The 13,839-nt window shown below is 40.7% G+C and overlaps 1 protein-coding gene across 4 annotated transcripts in view; it reads right to left on the bottom strand.

The window, feature by feature from the left end:
* znf407 (zinc finger protein 407) overlaps positions 1-13,839 on the bottom strand; it is a 438,369-nt gene that overhangs the window by 96,352 nt on the left and 328,178 nt on the right. Inside the window, exon 9 of one of the 4 annotated variants that reach the window (XM_078539892.1) lies at positions 885-2,507. The exons of the other annotated variants lie outside the window; for them this stretch is intronic. Within the exon in view, the coding sequence (XP_078396018.1) occupies positions 2,479-2,507 (29 nt within the window). The 3' untranslated portion in view covers positions 885-2,478. Of the gene's footprint in view, positions 1-884; positions 2,508-13,839 lie in introns of those variants that run through there. 4 annotated transcript variants of the gene reach the window in all.

Genomic DNA, 13,839 nt, shown 5'->3' with positions numbered 1-13,839 from the left:
AGCTCAGTTAGTAACTTAAAATCTGAAATCAATAGATGATATGTAGAAATTCAAGCTTTTGTTTTCTTTATTCATTCATTCTTTCATCTCCTTGCAAGTTCCTCTGCAAAAATCAGGCCTATCAGAGCTTGGGTGATGCTCAACTGCCACTACCTTGGGCCTCAACATGTAACAGCATAGGGAGCAGCACCCAAGCTGGGAATGTTGGAGGGGTCTGCACAGGATGACGCTCACCTCACAAGCAAGCAGGAGATGGCAGTAGCAGGAGATGGCAGTAGCAGAGGACAGAGATAGCCAGAGGACAAACCACAGTCAAGGCACTGCTCAAGAGTATTGAGATAAAAAGCCCCAATGCCCCAGCCTTTACGGGAAGGACTTAGAACTGCACCAACAGATGCATTGTGCGACCTGACATGGAGCTGCCACATCATAGTCGAGAGTGTTGAGGGGTCTACCTGGGAATTCTAACGTAAGGAACGTGCTCTCTCCAATCTAGCTTGGAGCTCATTTGATTTAGTTAGATTCTGATCCTAGTTTAAGAAAGAATAATACAGTTTGTCCTATTATCAGAAGATGGCTAGCAGTGTTATGGTGAGGGAAGATATTTGCTACATCCATTTGGAGAAACCCAGAGCAATAACTCTAGAAAGCATGAAGCTTTGGTTTTAAGAAGCCTAAAGTGTTACGACATGGCAGATGATATGTGCCAGGTGGACCAAATCCATGAGGGAAACTTGATCGCGCTATCACAACAGTTTTGCAATTTGTATTTATTACGAGATGTGTGCACTGAATTCAGAAGTAGTAAGTCCACCAAGATCTTTAGAGATTTAAAAAATTAAATTAAAATATTTATTCACAAAATGAAAGATGTCAAGCATATACATAAGACTACAATTACTTGCTACTATAATAACTCCTAAAATTCCTAATTAATCTGACCCCCAGTTACACCCCCATTAAGGCAACGGTCCAAATTAGATTTTAGATTTAAAACAGAGACATCAAATTAACACAATTCCCACTTGACAGTGGAATTCCAAAAGGCTTTCCCCAACTTCAGTTTCATTACATAGCAGACTTATGCATAAATACTGGAGGCTTCATTAAGGCTATTTCACACATTCCTGTTAGATCTTACATGGCCTTCTGTGTCATAGCCTTTCATTCTCCTTTACATAAGTTTCTCTCTTTTTAATATATAAATTCTATTGTTCCATATGTCTTTGAAACTGTATCTTCCTCATAATATAAAAGCTTTCATGGTGTCAACATATTGTCAGTAACCTTTGGGAAAGATAAACACATTCCTTAGCCTTGCTCATCTGGCTATTTGTAAACAGACTAAGAACCCTTTGAAACCCAAATCTCTTAATTTATCTAAAAATGTAAATTCCCTTCGCACCTTACATGCTTAAACCAGCATCCATGTTTACCCATTAGCATGTAAAGCACTTAACTTATTTTGATGATTTCAAACTTGCAGTCTATTTGACTCCAAATGTAATTTAATCATACACAGACCCAACTATACTTACCCCCATAAACCTACTTCACAATAAAACAGAACAATATTATGAAAATGATCATATTATCATCACAGTGTACATTAAGGAGGGAGATACTTCAACTCAGCATTTTAGAGGGTTAAGGGCAGGGGTTTTGGAGAGAGAACAGGGAAGCTACTAGGTGTACTGCTTTAATTACATAGATATGCATAGAATTTACAGCACAGAAGCAAGACATCTGGGGCAATAAGTCTATGTTCCACATTCCACACAAGCCTCCTCCTATTTTATTTGCTTCATCTCATAGCATCAACAATGATTAATAGTGACAAAAATCGAGAGATGATAGCCAGTACTGGCCAATTCTGTTATTAAGATTAGGTTACTTAAGTGGAATTAAACTAAACAATTTATAATCATATTTATGTATCAATTAAAGTCTGATTTAGATCAAATAAATATTTCTCCTGTGGTATAAATTGTAGTCATTGTTTGAAATTTGGCATTCTTGCATTTGTCCTGATGAATGTATGATGAAAAGCTTCGGCAACATGTCTCTCTTTTCAACAATATTCAAGTTGTGTATTACCAAACCTTCTGATACCTCATCCAAAAATTGAACCAGTGCGTTAGAACATAGCCGTGAGAGAAAACTCATTAATTTTAAAGTGTAGTCTCTTAATTACAACAATCTGCAAAATAAACCAAAACCCTCTAGAAAAATGTCCTAAAAATCAATGCAATGTTTCACTCATTCTGTACATCTTATTTGCTCTCTTGTCCTGTCCAGTATTTTGTCTCTTGTACTCTGCACTTTTCTGTCTTTTAGCCTCTTCCTGGCTCCTATGGTCTTCAGAGCTGTAAGAGGTGTTTTTCTGAATGAACCTTCCTGGCCTAAAGCCTTGCCTTCTGGGAATACATATCAGCTGAGTACGGGCGCACTGTCCAAGTGCACCTGCAGTTTCTCAACTCATGCTCCTGGTGGATGCGTCTCCAAGCCTGGGAAATACACATTCAGGAAATTGGCACCGGTCTGTACATCCTTTTTCAGTCCCAAATGAAAATTATGTTCTTTTAAGGTTTCAAAGAAACCCTCAAGATTATGCAAGACATACTTATAAAGAACTACACTACAGGACCTGGGTTCAATTACTCATGTACATGCCCTTTAGACGCTTATGTACCTGACTTCACTCAATGGATTATTTTTAAGTATATTTTTCTATCTTCCAGGTGAATGCTACAGTTATAAATAAGTAATACTGAAAATTTGAGAGCTCTGGTGTTAAAAATGTCCATGGAGATCTGAGATGCATTTTAAAAATAGCAATAGATGGGGAAAAAGCCAATGAAGAGAAAATGCAAACATGTGTAAGCATTTTTGACCTGATAAGGACCAGTTTCTTTCCCTGATTTTTTGCTTTAATTATATCCTTCCCATTTACACATACCTCTGGTCTTTGCCCTCCATTTGTTAATTGTTGCTCTGCAATTAGACTGCAGGGGGTGGCATAGTGGTAATGTCACTAGATTAGTAATCCTGGGACCCAGGCTAATGCTCTGAGGACATGGGTTCAAATCCCACCACAGCAGGTGATGGAATTTAAATTCAATTAATAAATTTGGAATCGGAAGCTAGTCTCAGTAATATTGAGTAATGGTGAACATGAAACTATCATTTTAGGAGGTGGTGGCGTAGTGGCATTCTCACTGGACTAGCATCCAGAGACCCAGGTCCTGGGTTCAAATCCCACCCATGGCAAATGGTGGAATTTGAATTCAATAAATAAAAATCTAGACTGCTGGTAGACCTCACTGGCAAAGTTGATAAGCAAGTTGTTGCATACTTATTTAACTGCTTGGGAATCCAGTTCACCCATGTGCCCTGCAGCTGACCTATCAATGCTAATGGCTGTCTACTAACATTATTGAATGCAGTGATACTCAGCAACTCACCAAGGTTCCTTCGACAGCACCTTCCAAACCCACAATATCTAACACCTAGAAGGACAATGGCAGCAGACGCATGCAAACACCACCACCTACTAGTTCCCCTCCAAGTCACACACCATCCTGACTTGGAACTATATCGTCACTCCTTCATAGTCGCTGGGTCAAAATCCTGGAATGCCTTCATAGCAGCACTGTGGGTGTACCTACACCACATGGACTGCAGAGGTTCAGGAAGGTGGCTGACCACCACCTTCTCAAGGGCAATTAGGGATGGGCAACAAATGCTGGCCTAGCAGGCAACATCCACATCCATGAAAGAATAAAAAGAAACCTAGTTTCGGGACTATGGCAATGGTTTGAGAACAAAAAGAAAATAGTATGTCAGTTGAAGAAAAATAGGCAGTAAGATAACCTTTTTAAATGTTATTCAATTGTCATTGCTAATTCCTATTCAACCATTTGCTTCAAGTCTTCAAATGTCCACCATAAGATCTATTAAACTCCTGAACACTATGTTAAATTGTCAGCCATGACTTAGCAGGTAGCACTCTTGCCTCTGAAGCAGAAGATTGTGGGTTCAAGTCCCACTCCAGAGATTAGAGCACAAAATCTAGGCTGACATTCCCAGTGCAGTACTGAGGGAGTGCAGTGCATTGCAGGTGCCAAGGTGAGATGTTAAGCCAAGGTCCCATCTGCCTTCTCAGGTGGATGTAAAGGATCTAACAGCACTATTTGAGGAACAGCAAGGGAGTTCTCATCAGTGTTCTGACCAATACTTACCTCAATCGAATCACCAAAGAAATAAATCTGGTCATTATCACTTTGTTATTTATGGAAGCCTGCTCTGGGAAAATTGTCTGCCGGGTTTCTTACATGCCTACAATTCAAAAATATTTAATTGGCTGTAAAGCACTTTGGGACATCCCGAGGCAGTAGAAGGCACTACAGAAATGCAAGTTCTTTCTCTCAAGAAAATTTCTTTCTGCGAATCCACAGAGCCATTTCAGCTTTCCCACTAAACACCCAAACGCTGAACTTTCCTTCCTGGCCCCGTTGGTAGCTGATATTGTAAATAGTTCTTGCTGTGTTGTCAGTTCAGACTAGTTATTTTCTTCAGCTAATGGCACAGTTGAGAATCAAACCGAGAAAAAGGCAGAGCAGAATGTGAGCTTAGGATCAAAATCACAACCCTCTGCAGTGAAGTTGCGTTAACCTGTCTAATGTATCAGAAGTTATGGGGTTTGTTATACATTTCTCTCAGTTTCTGTTTACATTTCACAGACACATGTGTTCACCACAAGGCCTGTGGGATTGCGTTGATTGATGGGATATTGGTCTCTACCTCAAGGGTGTTGGAATTCAAAGTGAAGAAACTATGATTCACTTGTTCAAAGCCTTGGTCAGGCCCCATAGAATCCTACAGCACAGTAGGAGGCCATCTAGCCTGTTGCGCCTATGCCTGCTCTTTGAAAAAGCTATCCAATTAGTCCTACTCCTCATCTGCAGCACTGGGCACTGGGCCTCAAGAGGGATATATTTCATGGGGTACATTGCAGATTAAACTAGAATTACACCAGGGCTTAAAGGGTTGAATTATGAGAATTGTTTGCCTAAACTGGCATCTGTTCTTTTGAGTTTAGAAGGTTAAGTATTGATCTAATCGAGGGGTTTAAAATTATCAAGGGATTCAATAGGTTAGGCAATGAGAAATTATTTCCTCTGATGAGGGAATCTAGAGGGGTTAATCTTAAAACTAAAAGAGTGAAACTAGGGTTCACTTTTTCTTGCAAGGGTAGTGGAAATTTGGAACACAGTCCGCAAAAGGCGGTGGATTTGAAATTTTCAAGACTGAGCTTGATATATTTTTGTTGGGTAAGGCAAAATCCTGGAAATGTCCAAAATCCAAAAATCCAAAATCCTGGAATTCCCTTCCCAACAGCACTGTGGGTGTACCTACGCCACACGGACGGCAGCAGTTCAAGAAGGCAGCTCACCACCACCTTCTCAAGGGCAACTTGGGACGGCCCAGCCAACGAAGCCCACATCCCGCGAATGAATGAAAAAAAACAAGGGATGCAGAACAAAGGGAGGCAAATGGCGTTGAGATAAAGTTCAACCATCATCTAACTGAATAGAGTAACAGGTTTGGGGAGCTGAAGGACTGGCGTTGCTATTTAGGGCGGTTTCGTTCATGCTATTTTATCAATACTTGGCACAGTGAAATATTTTGGAGAATAGTTAGAGAAGAGAAAAATAAAGATCTTTCTCTCACACACAAGCAGATGCCCCTTTGATGCTCAAAGTGAATTGGAAGTTTGAGGAGAACAGTGCAGTTATGCCAAGTATTATCAGGATCAGCATCTCATTGGCTCTGTAGGTGTCCCTGAGATCTGTCTCCCAGAAGACAGCAGGGTGGCTGGTCAGAACTCCCAGAAGACAGTGTGAACAAGGCCAGACTGAAAGAAGCAGTTGCTGTCAGCCTCAGAGGGCACCCCAAGGAAAAGGCACTGTGTCGTAAAAATGACTGGACTTCTATAGAGTCTGAACAATGGGAAGCAAACGCAAGACGAGGACTCGGGGTCTAACAATACGGTGAGGAGTTCCCATGAACAAGTTACACTGGAAAGGTGTTCTGGGGGTTCGAGGAACACTCCACACAGGTATCTAGGAGCTATGGGATAGGTCACAGGATCTGAAATCATTAGGGAAAAGGTGCTGGGCTCTGGCAGTACTACGTGTAGAGAAATGTCATAGTGTCTAAAGCAATGGGGGATAGTCTTTAGATCAGGGAGGATTGGGGTGAGAGGTCCATGTTTCAGTAGTATTGAGGATTGTTTTAGCGTCTAGGAGCATAGTCTTGGGTTTAAAAGCACAGAATGAGGCTCCAGGTTCTGGGTTAGGATCTTAGTGTCCAGGGGTATTGAGGGGGAGGGTATTTTTCAGAAAATCCAGTAGTAGTAGGAGGAGGAGGAGGCCAGGATGTTGGAGGAAAAGGCCCAGAAGCCTTTCAAAGGTTTGGAGACAACAAATTGGGATTGGACTGCCTTTTGCCCTGCTTGACACCAGCAAATGCCTCACCAACCACCATAGTTGCACCTGTCAGTTTCTTTCTCACCTTGCTTATGGCATATTTTAGCCCTTGAGGTAACCCCCCACTTTTTTCTGCTTTCCCCATCATTAGCCAGTTCCTGATCTTAAGTCAATTGTTTATCCAGTTTATTTTAAAGTACCTTGGGTTAGGAACATAGGATCAGGAAGAGCCCCTTGAGTCTTTCCAAGAAAACAAAAAAATGTAATATTTTTCTTCTGGTAATAACCCTGGCATATTTCCTTATGTACTGGAAGTTGGGCTGTTGGGGTTGTAGATATGGTAATTGGATTAAGAGCTAGAGTGACTGCAAGGATCTTAAGCCAACAGTGGTTTTGACATGTTAATGAACCAAGAGGAACTTCAATCAGAGTTTTACATAACGCAATAACAGGAATAGCTTTGAATTGAGTTGTTTTAGTTCAAAGAGGGTATATGCAGGTTGTAAAAAGGTGAAAGGAGATAAGGTAAAGGTAGGATAAATTTGCTTTTACAAGTCTAAGAGCTAAAGTAAAGAACAATTTAATCTAATCCTGGGTCAAAATCCTGGAACTCCCTCCCTAACAGCACTGTGGGCGTACCCACACCACATGGACTGCAGCGGTTCACGAAAGCAGCTCACCACCACCTTCTCATGGGAAAATAAATATGGGCAATAAATGCTGGCCCAGCCAGTGAAGCCCACATCCTGTGAATGAATAAAAAATAAAAATAATTCCGGGAAGAAAGCATTTCTGAAGACGCTGGTTGAGACAATAGAGAGGTCAAAGGGAAAGAATTAATTTAAGGAAATACTGAAGCCCATGTAGCTGCTTAGATCTCCCAGAAGACAGCAGGGTAGCTGGTCAGAACTCCCAGAAGACAGTGTGAACAAGGCCAGGCTGAAAGAAGCAATTGCTGTCAACCTCAGGGGGCACCCCAAGGAAAAAGCACTGTGTGGTAAAAATGACCGGACTTCTATAGATTCTAAAATCTATAAGAATAGTTGCTGAACAGAAAAGGGGAAGGTTAGCTCCGAGGGTAGTTAAGTTAAGATTCGTGAAACTGTTTTAAATTACTGTTTACCGTGTGAAGCCATTCGTGTGTTTAAGTGCAATTGTGCTTCATTTGTTTTTTCTTTACTCTTTTAATAAATGTTTACTTTGTGATAAAATCATCACAAGTCGTAAGGGACATCATTTCCTGATTTCAGAATCGCTCCTCATACTATACAAATTGCAAAAACAGTTTTGGCAGCTGCTGCAAGTTTCCCTCTGGGTTTTGAGCAGCTCGGCATTTACCATCCACCATGCCATTACAGTCTATTCTGTCATTCAAGTAGATCATGATTGATCAATATCATAACTCCATTTACTTGCTTTTCTCCATAACCTGAACTATGTTTTGGGGGAAGGGAGTTCCGTATTTCCATGTTTCTTTGTGCTTCTTGACATCACCCTTGAATGGTCTAGCTCTAATTTTAAGATTATGCCCCTTCATACAGAACTCCCCCCACCAGAGGAAATAGTTTCTCTTTACCCTATCAATTTCTTTAATCATCTTAAACAGCCCAATTAGATCATCCCTTAATCATCTACACTCAATGTCTTTTCCACATTAAAGGCACGTTACGTTGCTCTCGAATTTCTAAATTTTTATTCAAAAATATACCTTCATGTCCCAAAAACCTTCAACTGTTTTTCTCAGAAGAGTAGCATTTCAACTGAGATCAAACAAAAAATGCTAGAAATACCCAGCAGGTCAAGGCGGCATCTGTGGAAAGAGAACTAGAGTCTTTTGAAAAGTCACAGGCCTGAAACATTGACCTCTGCTTCTCTTTCCACAGACGCTGTCAGACCTGCTGAATACTTCCAGCTTTTTCTGTTTTTATTTCAGATTTCCAGCACCCACAGTATTTTGCTTTTGTAAAATTTTTACTGAGCTTGGAGTCAAGGTGACGAAGAGAGGACCTGCAAGAGCCGATGTGATCTGCACCCAATCAGGATGAACAATTCATTTCAAATTCATCTTTAACCTACGTCTGTCACTTGGCAAAAAACAAACTGTATTCACCTCCAACTTTCCCATTGTGAAAAGAAATCCGTTCTTGATTTTTAAACTGGCCTGGGAAATTCACAATTGTAGGGTGGGAGTGCAAGCTTAATTGTGATTCATTGCATATCCTTGGAGCTGTCAATACTGGAGAAAATGTTAAGAGATTTATGATCAAAAAGAACAAGATCACAAATTATTTAAACTGATGGAATGGTGTTCATTTTTCATTGTAGGTAATTTTAAAAAGTATACACTTGAGATTATTCTAAATACCCATGGACCACATTTGTCAATAAGGGAGATCATATAATCTGCATTGCAGGATAAGGTTCTGAAACTTCAAAGTTAATGCAGGATTTTGGAAGTATGTTTATTTCACTGACACAGTTGTACACGATAGTGTCGGTGGTAATGAGATTTTAAGTTTGATGGGAAGAATAGGTTTTTCTCAGTGAATTTTGCTGATGGGCAGATAATTGTGATTAGGACTATCTGCCTTGCAAGAAGATTAAAAGTCCAGGTATAAATAATCTTTGTTGAGCTTCCAGCAAAAAGCAAGGATGCTGCTAATCACAGGTGATGGCCAATTGCCTGAGGCAAAAATTGGTGAGGGGATCAGATTAGAAGAAAGAAAATAAGATAGCCTTGTATTTATATAGTGCCTTTCACAACCTTGGGGCACTCCACAGCTTTAAAGTCAATGAAGTGTTTTTTGAGGCAATGCCACTGTTGTTATGTAGAAAACACGGCAGCCAATTTGCGCATAGCAAGCTCCCACAGACAGTAATGAAATATTGTCTTAAATTTGAAACTAGCTTGTTCTAAGGCTTTGAGAGTTTACTCTCCACCTTGTTTTGAAGTTGTTTGGAAAAATAAAATCCTCAAATCCTTAAAGAATGAGGGGAGGCATAAACAACAACTTGAATTTGCAGGTAACAAGTGTAAGGAAATAAAAAGTATGTTAGACAATTGAAAAATTGTTCAAAAATATGTGCATTTGTTCTCATGGTGTATAAGAGGCTAACTTAACGTGTTAACTTACAACGTAAAACATTTCTATATTCTGTATATAGCACAGTTGACTAAGAAAGCATTATTCAGCCACGGGATTACCTCAGTGGGTAGATGGAGTTAAGATGCAGATCAGCCATGATCTAACTCAATGCCGAATGGCCTACCCCTGTTCTCATCACTTAAAAAAACTGACAAGCAGAACTGACATTTAAATTGTTTCTAAGAGAACCAAATAGCTTGTACGGCAAAATATTTTTCAATCATTAATTTTCAGGGACTCGTAATAGCAGCAACAACAACTTGCATTTATATAGCACCTTCAATAGTAGTAAAACGTCCTAAGGCACTTCACAGGGGTGTTATGAAAACAAGCTTTGATCACACACATATGAATGTAATCTTTGGGATTATTCATGCTGATAGGAATCCTCCAAGGCAAATTTTAATTCAGCATCTTTAGACGATGTTAGTGCAAACAAAGTTATTGTTTGACTAAGTATCATGCTCATTAAAAACAATTGTCCATAACTCAGCATCTGATTCCATTAACATTATGCTGAGGGTGAATTTCTTAAAGGTAGAAATATGAATTTTAATGCTAACTGCTTTCTGTCCATTCTCACTGGTTCAGCAAACGCTACAGAGAACGCAAACAATGCAAAATGGTACCAGCTCCAGAGGAACTACAGCCAGCCCCAAAGTAGGTGAATGAAACTGGGTCAAAGTTTGTTTGATAACAAATGTCTCCTTTGAGGCATCTTGGGATGTTTTGCCATGTTGAAGGTGCCATATAAATGCAAGTCACTGTTCTAGTAGTGCAAATAGGGAGGCTGAAATGTGTGGTCAGAAATTGAACATATTTTATACGTAACAATTGAAAAGTTCCATTTCATTATGTGGGTAACAACTGTAAGGAAATAGAAAGTTGTGCTAGATAATTTCTTGAGATCTTAAAATTTAACTTTGCAATCCAATTACTTATGCACACTGTTTGCAGACACCAATTATGGTAATGTAGATTTATGTGAATTTTAAGTCTAATCTTATTACAAATGATTTTAATTGCACATATTTGTACCTAATTTTCACCCCTCAACTCCTACCATCACTGATTGGATCTGCACTGTTCCTGACATTAAAAAGATAACAATATTGGAATATTTGGTGGTTACTTGATTAACACAAAATGACTTTGGAATACTTTTCCTTCATGCCGATACCTCGTGCGATGTGTGAGTAGGACATCGATAGTGGTGCTGATGCAATTCTTATGGTGGGGTATATTATAACTGTGTCACGGTCAGAGAAGGTGAAATTTCAATCTGTATATCTGCCAATGTCTTTTAGCCCATGTCCTTACAGCTGGAAAAAAAAAATGAGCCAAGGGCTTGATTTTTTTTTCTCTGTATGTATGTGTATGTGCACACCTTTGCTACTGTATGCAAACCATGACATTAGTTACTGGCTGTGCCCTTTTGACAGCTGTACGGTGATAGAGATAAATGAAAAGGCCGCAGTGCTCTCCTCATTGTCCCATGTACGCTCTGCAGTTAAAGCAAGAGGTTCAGGCTTCAAAGCCTCAGACTGTGTACCTTAGAAGAAATAACCTACACCCTCATTTTAGCTAATAGGAGTTCTTTTTGAATCTTAATTTTCTACAGGGCCAGCTTACTAATTCTACTACAAATTTTTCCTTTGTTGAAGAAACAGTCTACTGTGCACAATTCCAGCTATCACCTGCTTACCCTCCTCTGCAGATCAATAGCACCTAGTTAAGTGGATGAAAAGGCTAAATGTGACTCTCGTTTGCAATGCCAGGGGTTATTCGGCTTTTAAATGGTACACTTGTGCTTCATTTCAGCATGCTAAAATCAGTTCCCAGGTGGTCTGGATTCTGTAACCCTTTTTTTATATAAGGATCTGTCATCCTTTTTCTTTACTTCCACAGCTTCAATGCTGCAATAAGTCACGAGAAAACCGCTTGCATAACCATCACACAGGAAGCTACATTATGCTCCAAAGTTTCTGGCCATACATCTCAGATGGCAAACCCCACACTGGTTTTAATGCAAGCAAAATCAATAAATATTAACCTTTTCTGACACTTCTTACACTGATACTTTATCAGTTCCTGTCAACTTATACAATAAAAAGCCAGTGATACATTGCATTTTTTAAACTAAGAATCAATGATTGATTAGATAATCAATGTAGATTAGCAAAGATTCAATATTAATTACATTTTTTAAAAAAAAATGCAATGCATGACACGCAAGAAGAATTTCAGCTGCGTGATAAAACTGTCCCAGTGTTGTGGCATTAATCAAGTCTCCCATTTTAACATTAATATTTCAGGATTACATTTAAAGTTACAAAGAGACACACATACATGGGGGATAACATTACGGTTCACATACAGTCTGGAATTATGCCAATGTATTTTAAGTAGGTTAATGCAGAACTACATTAGTTTTCCATGTTACAACAGTGACTACACTTCAAAATTAAATGTCATGGGCTGGAAGCACTTTGGGAGCTCCTAAGGTCATGAAAGGTGTTATGTAAATGCAAGTTCATTCTTTAAGTGCTGGGTAACAATACATTGAGAGTTCAGCTGACCTGACAAGCCAGCGCATCTTGAACAATTTATCAATAGGAAGCATCTTATTCTGTACAACATATGCAAAAGGCACTGATCATTCCAGTTAATGTCCAATGTCCACGTCAGGCAGTTCCTAGTAATCTGGGAAAATAGTGGTAGCAACCTATGTAGCATTATAGTATGGAGATTTTGCAGATCAAATCACTGGAATTTGGGGCAGAATTTTACAGATCCCACCACTTGGCTTGTAGTCGGTGGCTGGGGGGGTGGTTGTGGCCTGTAAAATTTCTCAGGTGGCCTTCCTGCTGCCCACCCACCCGCCTCTGATCCGGCTGCAGTTTTACAGGGAGAGGGCGAGGCCTAGGGCAGCCCGTCTACCCTCGCCCCATTTGAGGCCCTTAAGTGGTCAATTAATGCTCACTTAAGGGCCGCTTTTTGCTCAGTCACAATTTCTAAGACTGGCAGTGGGAGGTCAGGGACAAGGGATGCTGGGAGGAGGTAGGGGCTGTGGGTGGTGGGGTGGCTGGGAAGAACTGCAGCTTACCCTGCTTGGGCCACGGGTGGGAAAGGGAAAGGCACCTCTCTCATGGGCCCTCTTTCCCGAGAACCCCACCCCCCACCAGCCACCCTACCCCACCCCAGGCTCCCTGGCTTTTCCAACCTATCGCTCTCCTCGGCCCCCCGGAACCTCCTCTCCAGTCCCCAACGCGAGACCTCTAACCCTAACCCCTACCTGGTCCCGAGGCTCCCAGCACTTAGACTTGTTGGATTGCATGTTGTCCCCACAGTGGCCACTGCTTCTGGGGCCGCTGCTGAGACTACAGAGCTGGCGGCCAATCAGGTTTGGTAACAGTTCCCTGAAGTGGGACTTCCTCCCGAGTGAGGGGCCTCCAGCCAGTTAATGTTGCACAGAGTACTAAATGACTGCTGGACTACCAACATCAGCAGGGATGTGTTCCCTGCCAATTTTTTCAGCCATCTGAAAAATGCTGCCCCTGGCAAATTCTTGCAAAATGTGGCAGCAGAACTGACTAGTCACTTCTAGGATGACTGACACCTGCAATTGTGTCACATGGCCCATACTCCAAAGACTTAGGTATAACACAACTGAACAAATTTTTACAAACCAGCAAATAACATGCCCTTATATATTTACAAGGGCCTGATTTTAATCCACTCAAAACCCATTCACTTGCATAGGGTTAAAATTGGGCCCTTAAACTCTGAAATTTACAAGCACAACTTTCACCACTTTTTCAATATGAGCGAATACGGTAGCAAACTTCACCATAAAGGTCAGTCCTCAATTAGTTTTGGCTTATGAAGATCTCATTTCACATATCAATTCAGAGCAATCCTTGTGATAATCTGTCAGAGCTTGAAAAGAACCGTGGGGTGCTGCTTATCAGGAAAGATTGAACAGCTGGTGCTCTTTTCTCTCGCAAAGGGAAGACTAAGGGGGTGAGCTGATTGAGGGCTTTAGGTTATTGAAGGGTAGGCATGATATTGAGAGAAGATGGGCGGTATTTAATGACACAATAGGGAGGTCTCTCCTGCCAATGAGAGCCACGGGTTGCCTCTTCTAGGGAAGACCCACCAAATTAACTCAGGCACTTAGCTGACAGCGTCAGGCCTTCCCC

This window comes from Cetorhinus maximus, chromosome 4 (assembly GCF_964194155.1).
Source record: "Cetorhinus maximus chromosome 4, sCetMax3.hap1.1, whole genome shotgun sequence".
Taxonomy (NCBI): Eukaryota; Metazoa; Chordata; class Chondrichthyes; order Lamniformes; family Cetorhinidae; genus Cetorhinus; species Cetorhinus maximus.
This window is presented reverse-complemented; position numbering and strand designations above follow the sequence as displayed.